The sequence below is a fragment of the Eschrichtius robustus genome, chromosome 18, assembly GCF_028021215.1.
Source record: "Eschrichtius robustus isolate mEscRob2 chromosome 18, mEscRob2.pri, whole genome shotgun sequence".
In the NCBI taxonomy this organism is placed as follows: Eukaryota; Metazoa; Chordata; class Mammalia; order Artiodactyla; family Eschrichtiidae; genus Eschrichtius; species Eschrichtius robustus.
The window spans coordinates 18,752,721-18,772,174 of NC_090841.1; the positions used below are offsets into that span (position 1 = coordinate 18,752,721).

General features: G+C 38.0%; 1 protein-coding gene across 11 annotated transcripts in view; it reads left to right on the plus strand.

Moving 5' to 3' along the window:
* RCBTB1 (RCC1 and BTB domain containing protein 1) overlaps positions 1 to 15,485 on the plus strand; it is a 94,436-nt gene extending 78,951 nt beyond the window's left edge. For all 11 annotated transcript variants that reach the window (XM_068526951.1, XM_068526953.1, XM_068526957.1 and 8 more), the window contains 5 exons: positions 54 to 244; positions 3,616 to 3,742; positions 5,893 to 6,044; positions 6,815 to 6,945; positions 13,246 to 15,485. In XM_068526951.1, the coding sequence (XP_068383052.1) occupies positions 54 to 244; positions 3,616 to 3,742; positions 5,893 to 6,044; positions 6,815 to 6,945; positions 13,246 to 13,386 (742 nt within the window). In that variant the 3' untranslated portion in view covers positions 13,387 to 15,485. The remainder of the gene's footprint in view (positions 1 to 53; positions 245 to 3,615; positions 3,743 to 5,892; positions 6,045 to 6,814; positions 6,946 to 13,245) is intronic.
* The last annotated feature ends 3,969 nt before the right edge of the window (positions 15,486 to 19,454 follow it).

Here is a 19,454-nt window from a genome sequence, read left to right on the forward strand (position 1 = left end):
GCTTGGGCTTCTGTGAAAAAGAAGTGACGTGCATTTTTCTGAAAACTTCCCAGGGTAATAGAGATTGCGGCCTGCCACTCTGCCCACACGTCTGCAGCCAAGACGCAGGGAGGGCACGTGTACATGTGGGGCCATTGCCGGGGCCAGTCGGTGACCCTGCCTCACCTCACCCACTTCTCCTCCACCGATGACGTGTTCGCCTGCTTCGCCACGCCTGCCGTCACCTGGCGCCTACTGTCTATAGGTAAGGAAGCTCAGGGCTGCTTCCCCCAGCGAAGGGTATCATCAGCTGACCAGTGTTCCTGCACATTTGCTGGCTGTGGGCTTTTTTAGGTTCAAAATGTTTTATCCTCCGTTAGCTTTAATACCTTTCCCCAAATTAGATTTGCATAATACAATTTATTAAAATGTTATGGAATATTATATGGATTTATTATTTTCTCCCCTTCAGTGTTTTCAGTTTAATTGAAGTGAAATTCACGTACATAAAGTTAACCATTTTTAAAGTGTACGATTCAGAGGCATTTAGTACCTTCACCATGTTGTGCAACCACCATTTATATCAAGTTCTAAAACACTTTCATCACCCTAAAAGAACACCCTGTACCCATTCTTTCTTTCCCCCAACCACTGGCAACTACCAGTTTGCTTTTTGTTTCTATGGAGTTACCTGTTCTGGATGTTTCATGTAAGTGGAATCATACAATGTACAACCTTTTGTGTCTGGCTTTTACTCAATGCTTTTGAGACCCATCCAGGTTGTAGTATGTATCAGTACTACTTTTCTTTTTATGGCTGAGTGGTATTCTGTTGTATATGTAGACCACATTTTGTTTATCCATTTATCTGTTGATGGACATTTGGATGGTTTCCACCTTTTGGCTATTGTGAATAGTGCTGTTATGAACATTCATGTACAAATTATTTGTTTGAGGAACCTGTTCTTAAGTGCTTTTGTTATGTTAAATTTATTACATAATCTAATATAACATGAACCAAAAATGAACTTAAAAAAAAATGAAGAACTTATGGTTTTGTTAACTTTGTGGAGTTGTTAATTCCATTTTCCTTCCCTATTTTTCTTTCAGTGAATCTCAAACACTTTTTGGGGGGGAGGGGATCAAAACAGAGGTATTATAAAGGATAGTGGGGGACTTCCCTGGTAGCCAGTGGTTAAGACTCTGAGCTTCCACTGCAGGGGACCCAGGTTCGATGCTTGGTCAGGGAACTAAGATCCCACATGCTGCACGGCCTGGCCTTAAAAAAAAAAAGGATAGTGGAATTCAGGTTGATCTTTGGTTATATAATCTGTCCCTTTTCTGAATATTGTCTTCTTCAAGGGTCCATTGTTGATTGAAAATGTTAAAATGTGATCAAGCTGAGTAGCCATTAACATGATGATTTTAATCTCTTTTTCTTTTATTTCTTGTTTATTTCTACCTTTTTGCCAATGTATTTCTTCTAAATCGTTCTTTTGTTTGTGATGCAGAGGAAATAAATGTCATGATACCCTGTGCTTGAAAATTAATATAGCTGTTGTCAACACGAGATTTGGGTTGCTCAGCAATTGATATTGAAGGTCTTGTAATAACGTGTCATGCTCAGGTGTGTCAGGTAGCTGGACCTGTCCCGTCATCAGGTGACCAGTCTATATGGTCATGGGGGCAAGAGTATGTTTAGGAAAAGTGAAACTGCTGCTCAACTTAAAGTGAAACAAATGGAATGTTTCCAGGTTCTTTATAATACAGTATTTTTTTTGCAGTGAATATTGTGATCAAAGAAAATTTAGTTCATAGAATGGGACTCTCTGGCCGTAATCACACCTACGTATAGACCCTGTACACATCTCAGAGTCCCATATACTGCTTAACCTGGACCTGTTTATAAAAGACTTCCCTCAGGTTCTTGCATTTTAAAATTCTAATCCTGAAAAGACATTCTTTTCAGACCAAACATCCTAATATTTTCTGTTACTAAGTTTGGAAAAAGTATGGCCCCTGAATATATCTCCCAGGTGACTTCTTTGCTCTTGCACCCGCCAAAAGTCAGAAGTGTTTGTTTCCTCTCAGTTTCTGATCTCAGCTGAGTGTCAGGAAGAAAGTCAGAGGATGAATTCACACCTATGAAGAACATTTCTTCTCTGAAGGGAGGTACTATACTTGTTGCCAGAAACCAAGACGGTCCAACCCTTAGGACTAGATGCAGGAGTTGAGGCACTGATAAGAAGCTGTTTTTTCGGTGGGGAGGTTGGGTGGCAATCTAGACTTTTGGACTCTGCCCATCTTAGTTATTTCCTTTCTTTCATTCACTGGGGATTCAGGTTACAGGGTCAGGGAAAGCCTGGTTTTTGAGAGCTTGTCCACCTCTCCTCCACAGCCAAGAGAGCTCTGCATTGTCAGGGTAGGGGGAGGATGTACGTTAAGGGAATAGGGCTTAGGCAAATGGTATTTCCTTGGGAGATTCTGATAATAAAGCTCATGGAAAGCTCCTTTGTTAAGTTTCAGCCTAGTTTTTAGCAGTTGTCCCTCCTCTGAGACTTGCCCTGGTAACAGCAGCTGCTGTGAGTCACCTTCTCACCTCGGGGGACGTGGAAATCTGTCTCCTACATCGATGGTACCTTCATTCAGTGCCAGCGGGGGTCTCTGGAATTTAAAAATTTCCCTGTTAGCCTTCTTCTACCTCTTTCCCTTTTTCATACGTGGAAAGCACAAGAAAGTGTTGCATGAGTTTGTACAAGTGCCTTTACTTTTCTTCATGATAGCACAATTCTACTTACATATAAGAATGACATGTACTTACACCTTCCTATCAGGCAGTGTGATCATGGTTTTGTAAAGCTGTTCTTTCTAAGTATACATTCCTACTAAGTAAGTTTGCTCTGCTTTTAGATAGTGTGTAAGGATTATTGCTTGTACTGCATTAATTTTTAGCGTTAAGAAGGACGTTTAGATTCCAGATATCGAGGGAAAAGGGTCACCCCTGTGAAAGAACACAACTCTTAGCGTAAGTGGTGAGTTTGTTTCTTAGGACTCCTTGAGTCAAATTTATCAACTCCTTGAAACTATCCCAAAGCAAAGCAAAGGTGTCCTTAGAGTTTCTGTCGAGGAAAATTGATAAATTCTTAGCCTTAGAAGAGCACCACTCAATTTTTGAGAGAAGTAGTTACCTAATCATGATGATCTATAACTTTCTCCTCTTTTAAAAAAATACACGTTTTTAGTGTCTAACTTAGCATGTCAGACTGGTATTTGGCCTTTCCAAATATGTATATTTTTCTGAAGTTTATACACTTAGGACACTTAGGTAACAGCAGCTGCTGAGAATCACCTTCTCAGGGGACGACAAAAACTGTCTCCTGCGTCTGTAGTACCTTCATTCAGTGCCAATGAGGGTCCCTGATTTTTTGTTTCCCCATTAGCCTGTGAAATTTAATTTAATTTCTGTGACATTGATTTTAATTTAATACTGTGGAATTGATTTGTTGAGTAAGGTCTGAACTCTTCTGAAAAAAATCTAATGGAATTATCCATCATGCTAATCATTATCTTTCTGAAGTCTTTCAAAGCTTGAACATGTTTCCTGAGCTTCCTGTATTAATGTGCTCGTTTCCTACAGAGCATGAAGACTTTTTAACAGTTGCAGAGTCACTGAAGAAAGAATTTGACAGTCCGGAAACTGCCGATCTGAAGTTTCGAATTGATGGGAAATATATCCATGTCCATAAAGCTGTTTTGAAAATCAGGTATTTTCGCATGAGTTTAGAGTCATCAATAACCTTACTTTCTTCTACAATTTCCATTTCTTTGTTATTCCACAAAATGGGGACTAATAAGAAATAATCTTGGTAGTAGAGAGAAATGGCACAACTCAATCCATTCATTATGAAGAGTTTTGCGTGTTATGTGTGTGTGCACTCATGTGCCTTTTAGAAAAAGTGTAATGTGGTAGTATTTTTCTGTATTGTTTTTCAAATGAAGGAGATCGTGAATACTTACTTTGATCAAAAAATTTGTATATAAGGTTTAAGAAAATACAAAAGATTATCAGTGAAAAGCCTATATATCTTTTTTTACTCTTAATTAAAGATTCATTTTCCATAAGCAGAAAACTCTTAGGAATACTGGACTTCCTGGCCCTGAGAGACATCTAATTCCCAATTAAAGAAATGTTTTTCAATATAGTAAATGGCAGGAGTTCTTTGTATAAATGTGAGGGAACTTTGTATTTATTAGTACCTGGACCATTGCTCACTGAGGCTGCCATTACAGAGAAAGAGGCACATAAAATCAGACCATTGAGAGTTAAACTAGCCACTTACAAGTCTTTTTTGAAAATGTAGTTAAATATTTATTTACAAAATAACAAGTTTTAAGGAACCGAAAAGCTATGTCATTCATTACTTTAAGGGAGTAAGTATCTGCACCAGTGTATTAACTGAAAAGGTGAACGGGAAATGTTTCTATCTGTGAACCTGTGGCAAGCCAGTCTGTTCCTTTCCTGTATAGTTTTCTGACCAATTCATCTATTAGTTCTTGCTTAGGCAACTGTATCTTTTTACTTCCCAGATGAGGTAAGTTCCTTTGTAAGTGGAGCCATTCTTTTAGTATTCTGAATGGATATTGAAAGTATTTTTGTGTTTATAGTGTAACTCATTTTAAAAGGATTTGGAAAGGTGATTTTTAAAAAATTATAAAGTATGTTATACTTGAAGAAAATTGAGTATTCAGAAATCAGTTCCTCATAGGGACTTCCCTAGTGGCGCAGTGGTTAAGAATCCTCCTGCTAATGCAGGGGACATGGGTTCGATCCCTGGTCTGGGAAGATCCCACATGCCGCGGAGCAACTAAGCCCTTGTTCTACAACTACTGAGCCTGTGCTCTAGAGCTCGTGAGCCACAGCTGCTGAGCCCGCGTGCCACAGCTACTGAAGCCCACGCACCTAGAGCCTGTGCTCTGAAACAAGAAGCCACCACAATGAGAAGCCAGTGCACCTCAACGATGAGTAGCCCCCGCTCGCTGCAACTAGACAAAGCCCGCGTGCAGCAATGAAGACCCAAAGCAGCCAAAAATAATAAATAAACAAATAGAAAGAAATCAGTTCCTCATATAGGTGGATTTGTGTATGAAATACAATACAAAAAGACCTATTTAGGTTTTCTTGAAATACGTGACTATTCTAGTGAATGTGTTTTATAAATAAATTGGTAACAGGCTTGGGAGGAGAGGGAGGGGAGCAGGTCAGAGCAAAGGAACAAAATAGGGGTGGTGGCTGTTTTGAAGATGAGTCAGAAAAGAAGGAAAATTGTCATGTAAGGTAATGGAAAAAAAATCCTCTTAAATATAATTCAGTTAACATTTAAAACAGTTTCAAGAATATGCTGATTACATGACGCACAAAAAATGAATCATTTGAATGACATGAACATATATCAAAAGTTTGAACACTCATTTCTGAATTTCTTCTAATTTCATTGTTTAAAATGCCCTTCTATACAACATTTTTTTAAAAAAAACAAGCGAGCAGAAAAACTTGATCTGAATGGGGTCTATCAAATGCAAACAGTGGTACTGTTGAAGTGGTAGGTACTCTAGGCTCCATGTATAATTCTTACTATTTAATAGGCAGTATAAAAAATGAAAGTGAGTGTACGTAAAAGGTGAATGTAAAAGCCCTTGCCTGCGGAATATGTTTGGGTTCTTGTACATGGAATGAATGTATCGGGTTGGCCAAAAAGTTCATTTGGGTTTTTCTGTAACATCTTGCGGAAAAACCCGAACAAACTTTTTGGCCAACCCAATACTACTCAGATTGTAGTAGTTAAGCATACGTGTAATATTTGTTTATCCCTGATTTCATCAACTTAATTAGGTAACTTTTGCTGTTCCGTTTTAGGTGTGAGCACTTTCGATCCATGTTCCAGTCTTACTGGAATGAGGACATGAAGGAGGTGATAGAAATAGACCAGTTTTCCTACCCAGTGTACCGTGCCTTTCTCCAGTACCTCTACACAGATACAGTGGATCTGCCGCCTGAAGATGCTATAGGTACCAGCCACGTTGGGACTGGCCAGGGCACAGGGTCAAAAATATAACTCCCTGTATTCTTACAGTATGGAAATGTAAAAAGTTTCAGGTTTATTGGTTTTTACAAAAGATTTGAAGTAAATGCCTTTAAAAAATAGTACTGTATTTGGGAGAGGGATGGACTCAGAGTTTGGGGTTAGTAGATGCAAACTATTACATATAGAATGGATAAACAACAAGGTCCTACTGTATAGCACAGGGAACTATATTCAATATCCTGGGATAAACCATAATGGAAAAGAATATAAAAAAGAATGTATACCTGTGTATAACTGAGTCACTTTGCTGTACAGCAGAAATTAACACATTGTAAATCAACTGTACTTCAATAAAAATTTTTTTAAAGATAGTATTGTATAGATATGGTTAATAATTATGGACACTATATATGACTGTGGTCTTATTTTACTTTTTTAATACTGAAGTATAAGTTGCTAATGGATTTAGTGCATCATTTTGGAAACAAAATGAGGGGGGAAATTCAATTTTCTCCCCTTCCTTTGTACTACAGAAGGAATTGTATAAAGTGAGTATAGGAGAGGTATGTTTGGGAGGTGGGGAAGGGATGGACTGAAAAAGAGAATTTATTTAATAAAATTCAGAGTGTTATTCCCTAAGAAGCTTCTGCTGATGTATCTACATAACTCTTCACCAAAATGAAATATATATATATTTATAAATTATTGGAAATTATTGTAACCTCAATTAAGCTTTCCACATTTTACTTTTAGGCCTTTTGGATTTGGCGACGTCTTACTGTGAAAACAGACTGAAGAAACTTTGTCAGCACATTATCAAGCGAGGAATCACTGTGGAGAATGCCTTTTCATTGTTCTCTGCCGCGGTCAGATATGATGCAGAGGTAACATAAAACAATAAGCAGAAACACAAACTGCCCTTAACTCCCCGTGAGCACGTTTCCCCCCTTTCTTGTATGAGACAAGCGTGATGAGTAACTTCACTTCTATGTAGGGAATCACTGAACTGATTGACCCCTAAAAAATGAAATCTGGCTTGCTTTATTCTCTGTTCATAGTTTCAAAAATGGTTGTTTCTCTACTTATATTTTTACCTAAGATAGGAAGCTAACTGAAGTCCCAGCAGCTATACTGCATGTTGGAATATAAAGTGCCATACCGAATGGGACTAACAAACAGCATATTTTAGTTTCAAGTATTCCTCCAGGTCAGCTTAATATATTTTTCTCAAGATCCACTTTGCTGTCTCCCCAGCTCTCCCCTGTCGTAAGCCAAGGCTGCCCTGTGATTTATAGCTGTGTATGCTCTGAAATTCTATCATTGTCTAATTATCACTCACGGTTATTCATGGGTGAAGAGCTTGCTCTGGACTCCTTTTTGTTTGTTTGCTTTTTATACTGGATTGATTGATGGATCTCTAGAGAGTCTCTGAATGAATGGGCTTTTGGGAGTCTTGTGTTTTGGGACATTTATGTACATTTTCTTTAAGTTAACTTAGAGCCACGATATCATCAGATTGTTAGCTCCCTCTGAGCAGGAACTGTATCTTATTCATCTGTGTGCCTTGTGCCTGGCACATGATAAATGTTTGTTGAACTGAATGAAGATTGTACCACGTGAAGGATACATGAAGGATAATTAGTGAACTAAAGGCTGGTATGGTTGGTTTTACATATTCATGGAGAATAAAAGTCAAAGAGCAAGAGTTTTGGAGTTCCAGATGTCTAGCTAGGGTGTGTACCCTAAATGGCACAATTAGTTTTTCTTATAGGTATTTTGTCATCATATGATGAGGCATTACCTGGTATCAGGGAATTTACCAGACACCTGCGAAGATCTGCAGCTGTGGCCTTGGGGATGTGGTGGAGGATAGACTTCATCTTTGTCACATTTGGGGATTGAAATGGACCATTATGTCTTGCATTTTCAAAATGTATCCTATCTTTATTTCAGGTTATATTATCATTATAAATATTTGATAAGGTCAGATATAGCTGATTTTCTCTGTGACCTTTTCAACAGATGGAATGATGATCAAAGTCATTCATTTCTAATGGGAAATGGAAATATAGTTTTCTTCCTACCCTTTCTTTGTCATCGTGAACATCTTTATTAGAAACGCTATTTCTTTAGATTTTACTTTTGCCCAATGATGTAATTTTAAATTGGTCCATGGCTTTTCTGTCCATTTGGTGATTGACTTTAGAATCTTCTGTGTCTCACCATACTCCTCCTCAGTGCTGATGAGTTCCATATTCTCGGGATTAGGATCTTGCTGACCAAAACCAGTCAGAACCACCTGGGCAGAGGCAGATATCTCGGCTCGAGTTGCTGGAAATTTCTTTCTCACTTTCAGCTAAAATCTACCCCAGAAAGTTTATAGAAACTGCCTTATTCCACTTCTACCCAGGCCGGTTGATCATTTCCTTCACTAGTTTTCACTTTTCTGATATCAAGTATAGACACATTAAAAGCTGTCCCTTGTTTGAGACCACAAACGCATGTGCTTCCCCAGAGTCTGTCACAGTGCGGGCATATAGTTGGCACTCAGAAATGTATGTTGAGTGAAATGAACGAATGAATGTGTAATATTTGAAACACCTCACCATGAAGTTGTGCTTTTTTTAAAAAAATGTAAACAACAAACAACTCACAACCCCACAAATATTACACATTCACTGTAGAAAAATCAGAAAATAGAAGGCAAAAAGCCTTCTTTCTAGGTTGTATGGTTTTGATTGTGTTGGGAGTTATGTAATTGGCTAATGTAGCTTTACGTTTTATTTCCTTAATACTGCAGAATGTAGAAAGTAAACAAATGAAGTTTCTAGAAGATAAAAATGAAACCCACTTACTATGTCTATTAGTTGATGGGAAGCTGCTCCTAAGGCAGGTTGGAAATTAGCTGCAAAATCCGTTATTTTCAGACATTGAACTTGGGGACCCTACTTGACTTTCCCTTCACTCTGTTGGTTGAAATGCTGGGAGGATGGAGACTACCTGCCTCTCATGTTTCTTCTCTTTGCTCTAAAAATTACCGTGGTTCCTCCGTGCCTCCTTTTGACAAGAGAATTTTGAAGCAAATGGACGTACATAAAAAGAGCAAAAATGGGGCTTCCCTGGTGGCGCAGTGGTTGGGAGTCTGCCTGCTAATGCAGGGGACGCGGGTTCGAGCCCTGGTCTGGGAGGATCCCACATGCCGCGGAGCAGCTGGGCCCGTGAGCCACAGCTGCTGGGCCTGCGCGTCTGGAGCCTGTGCTCCGCAACAAGAGAGGCCGCGATAGTGAGAGGCCCGCGCACCGCGATGAAGAGTGGCCCCCGCTCGCCGCAACTAGAGAAAAGCCCTCTCACAGAAACGAAGACCCAACACAGCCAAAAAAATAAATAAATTAAAAAAAAAAAAAAAGAGCAAAAATGTATTGACTCAGTAGTTGTGGAGATTTTAAAAAGTAAGCTAACTGTTGTGGAACCCTTGCATTATGAATGCATTGTCAAACTTTCTGCACGTTTTTAAAAAGTAAAGAAGGACTTGGAGAAGGAGCACTTAAATATTCCTCTAGTACAAACCTGAATAAGTATCGACATCAAGGGAGAAAATGCGTATAAAACATTGTCTCGTGATAGTTCTGATCACATTATAAACATTTTGAAATGCTTCTATTTATACTGTTTCTTTTCAGGAGATTTTTGTTTTCTGTGTCTATTTGAACATTAGAAGAAACAGTTGGGGAATTTTTTTTGTTTAACCAGAGTAGAGAACTTTCCAGAAAATCCTACTTTCTGAGCAGCTATGTCTTAAAATTTTGCTTTTGGTGGGAAGCAACAAATATGAGCCAGGAATCTAATTCCACAACTGATTTGGGTTATGAGTATTGGAAAACTTCGTGCTAAAGCCAGATGGTCAGCATTTATTTCTTTTTTCAAGGGGTTAAATTAAAAGTTTTTTGTGATCAGTAGACTGTAAAATACTTTTTGGGTAGTGAGAGAAGGCACCTTTAAAGTTTTTTTCCAGTATAGTGAGACACTTAAATGCATACTAAAAAACAAAATCAAAACCTCCTTTGATGTGGAATATTTTGTACTTGATATGCAGTTGACCCTTGAACAATGCAGGGGTTAATCGTGTATAACTTACAGTCAGCCCTCCATATCCCTGGTTCGTCCGCATCTGCGGATTCAACCAAACTTGGATCCTGTAGTGCTGTAGTATGTACTATTGAAAAATATCCTGGGTAAAGTGGACCTGCGCAATTCAAACCTGCATTGTTCAACGGTCAACTATACTATCAAGTGAATTCGAGACTTAACTGTGTTTGGGTTTTGCTATGTAATTATTTTAACAACACGTTTGGACAGTTAGGTGTGGTTCTCGGTATCTGCCATCTGAAATGTGTCTCAAGGGTGGCCTGTGACACAGAGGTCTCACCCTGGCCAAGTGTCCTTCCGCAGGAAGTCTTAGCACTCTCATGTATTTTAGATTTTAAGGCTGGATAAGAACTCCGTTGAAGGCTGCATTAGCATTTTTAAAATGTGTATATTAAGACCATCAATTCTCTGTGTTTTGTTTCTAAAGAAAATCTGTGGAAAGGAAAAACAACTTATTTTCAGAGTGTGTATAGTGATTGGAATAATTTAATTTAAATGCTTAAAGATTTGGAGCAAATTTGTAAATTTAGAATAGCAATATTTTATTTTGATCTTCCTTACTAATTATAACAAATCTGATTTGCCTCAGAACCACTTTATAATAATTTCACCACAGAATGTCATAAACATGGACTTTGGTTTCTAAAACACCAAGAATACCATATTAGACTCCTTGATTTTACACCCTTCCCCACTTTCTTATTCCATGGCCTTGAGAAGACTCTTAGGAACTTTTTTCATCTACTGGTCAAGTGCTCCTTCTCATCCTTCTTAGACATTTTTTTTTAAAGCCCAGCAGTCCTGTTATAGTTGACTTATTAGTTCGGTAAGGGTTGCATTTTCTTCTAGGTAATTGAAGATCTGATCGTTTGCAGAGTGAGGTGAACAGATCATGTAGGTTTTTATAGTATTTAAGAATTATCAGAAGGGTGTTTATCTAATCCACACGTCAACATCAATAGCACACTGGCTCAGGTTGCGAAGTGAACGTGCTTGGCTGTGCCACTCTCTGGTTCAGGCAAATGAACGTGCAAATTCCAGTTTCTCTCTTCAAGTGTGTTCAATGCTTCCTTTTCCCAAGTTCTGCCTTATCCAAGGTGTAATTAGTTATTTAAACAACCCAGATTTAGATTATTTTCAGTATTCTTGAAACTGTTGAATACAGTTGACCCTTGATCAACACAGGTTTGAACTGCACAGACCCACTTATATGTGGATATTTTTCAATAGTAAATACTACAGTACTACACGATCCACGGTTGGTTGAACCTGCGATTGTGGAGGGCCAACTATTAATTATACTTGGATTAACCCCTGTGTTTTTCAAGTATCAACTGTACTGAGAAATCTTTCCAAACTAATTGGAGGGGAAGGGAAGGCAGTTTGATAAAACTTATTTTCATAGGTATATGAACTGATTTGTAATTAGAAGCACCATTTGTATACCTGTACTATATAAAAAAGTTCTTAAAGTTTATACTCAAGGTAATCTATACAGTTAGTAAACTGAATAAACTCACTTTTTCATTATACTACAAAGCTCTTTAATTCCAAATAAGCAGATATAGAAGTGGTAAGGTTTTGCAGTGTCAGAATTTAGTGCCCTCTCTTTCTCCTTTGAATTTGAAATTATATAATTAAAACTTAATATTTAAAGATCCTTATCTGATACATTACATGGTTTGAAGAACTTTTTGTGCTATGACTGGCTCCTTCCTAAGTTATATGTAGATAAACTAGTTTTCTATTTTTGATAAACAAGATTAAAATATGACTTTCATCTTTCCATGGAATATAATTTAGTCCCTAGAGCTATTTATTAACCATTGGGTTATGATACCAGGAGTAGTGCTTTTTCTTTAATAATAATGTGAGAGAGAGAATGTTTTCTATTGTTTAACATTTTAGTTTATTGTAATACACCTGAGCATTCAGCTGTCCATTCACCCCACTGGGAATCTCTTATTAAAAAACATGGATTCAGGTATATTTTTTTTTTATTAATTTATTTATTTTTGGCTGTGTTGGGTCTTTGTTTCTGCGCGAGGGCTTTCTCTAGTCGCGGCGAGCCGGGGCCACTCTTCATCGCGGTGCGCGGGCCTCTCACTATTGCGGCCTCTCTTGTTGCGGAGCACAGGCTCCAGACGCGCAGGCTCAGTAGTTGTGGCCCACGGGCCCAGTTGCTCCGCGGCATGTGGGATCTTCCCAGACCAGGGCTCGAACCCGTGTCCCCTGCATTGGCAGGCGGATTCTCAACCACTGCACCACCAGGGAAGCCCCAGAAATAGATTTTTAAATTGTTCTGGTTTGCCACTTGTGTATGTTACTCTCCCTCTGAATGTTGGTAGTTGGTAACTTCCATTTGTCTAACTGAAAAGTCAAGCCTCTGTGACTATTCTTTTGTGGATTGACTATCCGAGAAATTAACGTGGTGGAAGTTGTAGTATATTATTCTTTGTGGCTTTAAAAATGAAGGCATTTTTATATAGGAGAGCATGAAAGTGAATTTAAGGTCTTTGGAAGTTTTATTTTTAATGTGTCACTTTAGGTTGACCATTTCTCTTCATCACTTTTCTGTTTCTTAAAGTCTTCTCTTCCTTGGACCAAATGACCCACATCTTAATTCTTTTCTCTGATTTCTTGAATGTGGTAAAACATATGATATGGACAAAAGTTGCTTTCAGCTTTTTAAAACCATGTCTTTGAGTGACTAGACTATGTGATAACCGTGAGGAAATCACCCCCCCCCCCGGTGTGTGTGTGTGTGTGTGTGTGTGTGTGTGTGTGTGTGTGTGTGTGTGTGTGTGTGTGTGTGTGTGTTGAAGAGTCAGACTTGAGTAGGGGAACCATTGCTTTTACTGTGTGGTGAGTAAATAGTTTGTATTTTTCTGACATGTACCTGTGGTCACTTGTTTGCCTAGTTTGAGGTTTCTGGCCTCAAATCTCTTCTGGGGGAGGGTGAGGGAGCTGGAGAGAAGTAATTCAAAGTTAATTAAAAAAGGCCTCTTCTTGTTTTTATTTTTGTTGTGTGTGTCTAGGATTTAGAAGAATTCTGCTTTAAGTTTTGCATCAATCATTTGACAGAAGTTACACAGACTGCAGCATTTTGGCAAATGGATGGCCCTCTGCTAAAGGAGTTCATTGCTAAAGCCAGTAAATGTGGAGCCTTTAAGAACTGAAGCCCAAGACTGCTGGGGTTTGTGTGAGTGCTCTGGGGCTGGTGATGGTGTGTCGTTTGCGCTCTGTGGGTGATGTAATTCTGCAGGTAAAAGAGCCCATCAGGTTGTTTTGCTCACATGGAGATACAGTTCTCTGTGTAGGGGTACAGGAAGGGTGTACGGCTTTTCCTGAACCCATTTTAAACAACCCTTATTTCCAGATGTGTATATTTTAAATGTGACCTTAACGTTTGGCTGGGACATTGTAAAAGGGTGAAAGTCTAGCTGGTTGTTTGTTTTTTTGTTTGGTTTGGTTTTGATTAGAGGAACTCCTGAAGTTGGAAAGGGGGCTTTGCGGCAAGTCTCCTGTCTTACATATCAACAACCCTTTTGACGCCAGGGGTTGGGATAGGGTGCCAACTGTGAGAGATGTAGAGGCCCCGCTGGGAATGACAGATGCTGACTTGGGGGCTTGTTGAAGGGCTGCATTAGTTGCTAGTTCAGTAGCCTCACTGTGAAGGAATAGTTAAGATTGCCTGAGGCTTTTGTTTGTGTATTTGCATTATTGATGACTTTTTTAACTTCAAAATAATATTCAATTTAATATAAGCCTATTGAAATGATAATTATGTGAAGATGAATTTCTAGGTTAGTCAGGGTTTCTCTTAAGACTTAAGTACATAAAGAGTAGTAATGTAGAACTATCTGTGAAAACTTGATAATGAAAGAAACTTCATTTGGGTGAAAGTGGATATTTTATAACTCAGAGTCTCCAATACTAACAGCGTTTTATTAAGGTTAAATTTGAGAACCCAAATTTAAATCCCCCCACCTTTTCTCCTCTAAATGCTAATCATATAAGAGGAAAATAGTGATATATTCAATGTACTCTTCTTGCCTTCCTGAATTGTGGTTGCTGAATCATCAGGTCTGCTACGTCTGACTCAAATAAGTGGTTCTTAAAACCAAGTTTCTTACAGGACTTAATAGAATTTGTTTTTATCGATTTTTATCTATGCCAAATGCTGTCACACATTTTGCTTATTTGAAATGTCACCAGCTTTCACATTTGATTTTCCTTTCCTTTTAATTGTGTTAGGTAACTTTGAAAAAGGATCTAAATTATGAGGGCGTTTTTTTGGTCTGGTTATGAAATGTGACTTTGGGAAGTAAGAGTGTTCAACTCTGAGTTTTATCATGTGTGCCCATTGAGCTTGCTTCAAGAACAAAGCTTTGTTCTGCTCTCTGGCCCACGGACTCATTTCCATTTGTGGGAGCTCCTTTAGTGAACTGTTTCCTGTTTGGAAGGTCCTCCATCTGAATCTAGAGACCGAATCCATTTTCAGACCCCAATTAACAAGAGGGTGAAGAGATGCTGCAGCTACTGTTTTTAGCAATGTTTCTAAGTGTATGTTGGGGGGTGAGGGCCCAAAGATGGAAATTCATTGATAGGTGAAATAAACACAAACCCGGAAGTCCCAGCCCCCTTTTCTTGACCATGTTGCAAGTGATCGAAGCCCAATGAGTTATTAGGTTAGAATTAGTTCTGCAACATAATAGAATTTTCTTACTAGGTTGATAAATGTACATTAATTTGATTATTAGCTATGATGGGTAGTGTTTCTAACAATCACTGTCTATAGGCTTATGATCTGGACAAAACAAGAACTTCAGTAAGTTTACTATTGCTCTTACTTGAAAAAAAACTTTAAAAAAGCACAAATTAACATAGATCCATTTCCATAGATAGTTCATTCACTAAACAAATATTTACTGAGTTCCCAATAGGTGAAGAACCACTTCTCATATTAGATTACTGAGTAATTTGTATGAGTATATTTTCAGTGAAGAGAACAGAAAAAAGTCTTTCAGAAACTACTTGAGTATCTTGTGTTGTTTTTTTTTTTTTAGATATGCTCTCTTATTTTTCTACTTGGTTTTGTTGTTAATCATAGCAGGAGATGAAAACTATTCTTTGAATTGTTTTTTTCATCTGATATAATAGTGAAAGCCAAAGTATTGGTATTTCTTCAAATAGCCCTAAAATGTACTCTTGAATTTCCTACTGGAACAAGGTTTGATACGCTAGTTATATAGGTTGTATTTATGTAATGTTTAGAGTGACATATTAATAAATAAAGCAATCTATTAAAATAGGCATGTAGAGTTATTTTTTCCCTCTCAAAAATCAATAATATGCAGCCTTGAAAGGAAATTCTGACACATGCTGCAGCTTGGATGAACCTTGAGGACATTATGCTAAGTGAAATAAGCCAGTCGCAAAAGGACAAGTACTGTATGATTCCATTTACATGAGGTCCCTGGAGTAGTCAGATTCATAGGAAGTAGAATGGTGGTTGGCAGGGGCTGGGAGAAAGGGTATGAGGGGTTATTGTTTAATAGGTACAGAGTTTCAGTTTTGCAAGATGGAAAGAGTTCTGTGCATGGATGATACACAACAATGTGAATGGACTTAACGCCACTGAACTGTACACTTAAGCATGGTTAACATGGTAATGTGTATTTTGCCACAGTTTAAAAAAAAAAACCAGTACTGTGATTCTTGGGTATCAGACTAAAAACAGGTACCACCATGAACATGCTGTTTCTCAACTATCCTCCCCACCCCAGAAGATATGCTTTGGTTTTATTCCTGCTGAAAGATACTACAATTGAACTGTCACAGTAGAAAAATGTATCTGGATCCTTTTGGGGACTTATAAATGAAGGGAGAGACACGGTCCCTATTCTCAAGGAATGTAAGAATTATTGGGAGAGAGGTTTAGGAATTAACAACATAATAACATTTATAAACAGCTTTTTGTAAGTCATTGAGAGGAAACCCAATAGGGTTAGTATGAGAAGCAATTGTTCTGAAGGTCATGTTTGTGCAGCATAGGGGGCAACACAAATGTCCTTTTAGCTCATTTCCAAAACAGCGGTAAGTGGCCCAAGCAAAGGCTTAGAGGTGGGGAATAATGAGCCTTCCAGAATTTTACCATAAGGAAGTTTGTTTGGTTAGAATGGGGAAAATAAACCAGGGCCCCTCAGGCAGAAATGTTGGCAAGGGGAGGGCATGTGTTTGTGTGTGTGGTGTGGATGAGAACATTTATTTCCCACAATGCCAGGCATTTTGTGCCCTGTGCTTCACATGCATTTTCTTTTTTAGTGCCCACATTTTGTACCATAAAGTAGGCAGAATTAGTCTCATATTAAATAATTTTTTTCAGCAGTGGCACTGCTAAAGTAAAAATCCAGGTCTGTTTTAATTTGCCCGATATTTGCCACTTGATGACAAATACATGTTGCTCCCTTGTACTGAGTTACCACCATGAAATTTGAAAGTAAAGTGGTGGACAGAGGGTTTTTTTAAGAAATAAACATCATGACATCAGAACTGTTACTCAGATAAGCTTTGCTATAGGATGTAACATCAGGGAGGGGAGCTGAAGTTACAGCATCATCTAGACCAGGGGAAATCTATATTCAGTGGGTCTGGGATGGAGTCTTGGTTTTTTTTTTTTTTTTAATTGAGGTATAGTCGATTTACAATATTATCTTAGTTTTAGATGTATAACATAGTGATTCAAAATTTTTATAGATTATACTCCATTTATAGTTATTATGAAATATTGGCTATATTCCCTGTGCAGTACAGTATATCCTTATAGCTTATTTATTTTATACATAGTAGTTTGTACCTCTTAATTCCCTACCCCCATCTTGCCCCTCCCCCCTTCCCATACCCCACTTGTAACCACTAGTTTGTTCTCTGTATCTGTGAGCCTGTTTCTTTTTTGTTTTACTCAATAGTTTGTTTTATTTTTAAATTCCGTATATAAGTGATAACATACAGTATTTGTCTTTCTCTCTCTGACTTATTTCACTAAGTATAAAACTCTCCAGGTCCATCCATGTTGCTGCAAATGTCAGAATTTCATTCTTTTTGATGACTGACTAGTATACACACACACGCACACACCACATCATCTTTATCCATTCATCTGTTGCTGGACACATGGTTGCTTCTGTATCATGGTTATTATAAATAATGCTGCTGTGAACATTGGGTTGCACATATCTTTTCAAATTAGTGTTTTCATTTTCTTTGGATATGTACCCAGGAGTGGGATTGCTGGATCATATGATAGTTCTATTTTTAGTTTTTTGAGGAACCTCCATACTGTTTTCCACAGTGACTGCACCAATTTACATTCCTACCATTAGGGTACAAGGGTTCCCTTTTCTCCACATCCTTGCCAACATTTGGTGGTATTTATGGTCTTTTTCTTTTTTCTTTTTTCTTTTTTTTTTTGCCGCTTTGTGCAAGTTGTGGGATCTCGGTTCCCCAACCAGGGATTGAATCCGGGCCACAGCAGTGGAGGCACTGAATCCTAATCACTAGACTACCAGGAAGCGCCCCTATTTGTGGTCTTTTTGATGATGGCCATTCTGACAGGTGTGAGGTGATATCTCATTGTAGTTTTGATTTGCATTTCCCTGGTGTTAGCAGTGTTGAGCATCTTTCTATGTGCCTGTTGGCCATCTATTCGTATGTCCTCTTTGGAGAAATGTCCATTCGGGTCTTCTGCCCATTTTTTAATCTCGTTGTTTGTTTTTTTGATGTTGAGTTGTATGAGCTGTTTATATATTTTGGATATTAACCCTTTATCAGTCGTATCATTTGCAAATATTTTCTGCCATTAAGTAGGTTGTCTTTCTGTTTTGTCAATGGTTAATGTGTCATTTAAGGCCAGTGTTTCCTTATTGATTTTCCGTCTGGATGATCTGTCCATTGATGTAATTGAGGTGTTAAAGTCCCCTACTATTATTGTGTTACTGTCAGTTTCTCCCTTTGTGTCTGTTAATATTTGCTTTATGTATTTAGGTGGTCCTATGTTGAGTGCATATATATTTACAGTTGTTACATCTTCTTGGATTGATCCCTTGATCATTATGTAATGTCCTTCTTTACAGTCTTTTTATTTTTTTTTAATAGATCTTTATTGGAGTATAATTGCTTCACAATACTGTGTTAGTTTCTGTTGCACAACAAACCAAATCAACCATATGCGTACACATGTCCCCATATCCCCTCCCTCCTGAGCCTCCCGTCCATCCTCCCTCTCCCACCCCAAAGTCTATTTTGTCTGGTACAATATTGCTACCCCAGTTTTCTTTTGATTTTTATTTGCATGGAATGCCCTTTTCCATCCCTTCACTTTCAGTCTACATGCGTCTTTAGATCTGAAGTGAGTCTCTTGTAAGAAGCATGTGTACAGGTCTTGTTTTTGTATCCATTCAGCCAGTCTATGTCTTTTGATTGGAGCATTTAGTCCATTTACGTTTAAAGTAATTATTGATATGTATGTAGTTATTGCCATTTGTTAATTGTTTTGGGGTTGTTTTTGTAGTTCTTTTTTGTTCTTTTCTTCTTCTTTGTTCTCTTCCCTTGTGATATGATGACTATCTTTAGTGTTATGTTTGGATTCCTTTCTCTTTTTCGTCTGTGTATCTATTATACATTTTTGGTTTGCAGTTACCATGAGGTTTTTGTATAGCAATCTATATATATATGTGATTATTTTAAGTTGCTGATCTCTTAATTTCAACTGCATTTTAACAGCCCTATATTTGTACTCTCCTCCCCTCATGATTACTGTTTTTGGCATCGTATTTTAAATCTATTTATTTTGTGTATCCCTTAACTGCTTATGTGGATATAGACAATTATACTACTTTTGTCTTTTAACCTTCCTGCTAGCTTTGTTCATGGATGATGTCCTATCTTTACTGTATGTTTGCCTTTACCAATGAGCTTTTTCTTTTCATAATTTCCATGTTTCTGGTTGTGGCCTTTTCTTTTTCACTAAAAAATTTCCTTTAACATTTCTTGTAAAGCTGGTTTGGTGGCACTGAACTTTTTTAGCTTTTGCTTGTCTGTAAAACTTTTGATCTCCATCAGATCTGAACGAGAGCCTTGTCAGGTAAAGTATTCTTGGTTGTAGGTTTTTCCCTGTCATCACTTTAAATATATTGTGCCACTCCCTTCTGGTCTGTAGAGTTTCTGCTGAAAAGTCAGCTGATAT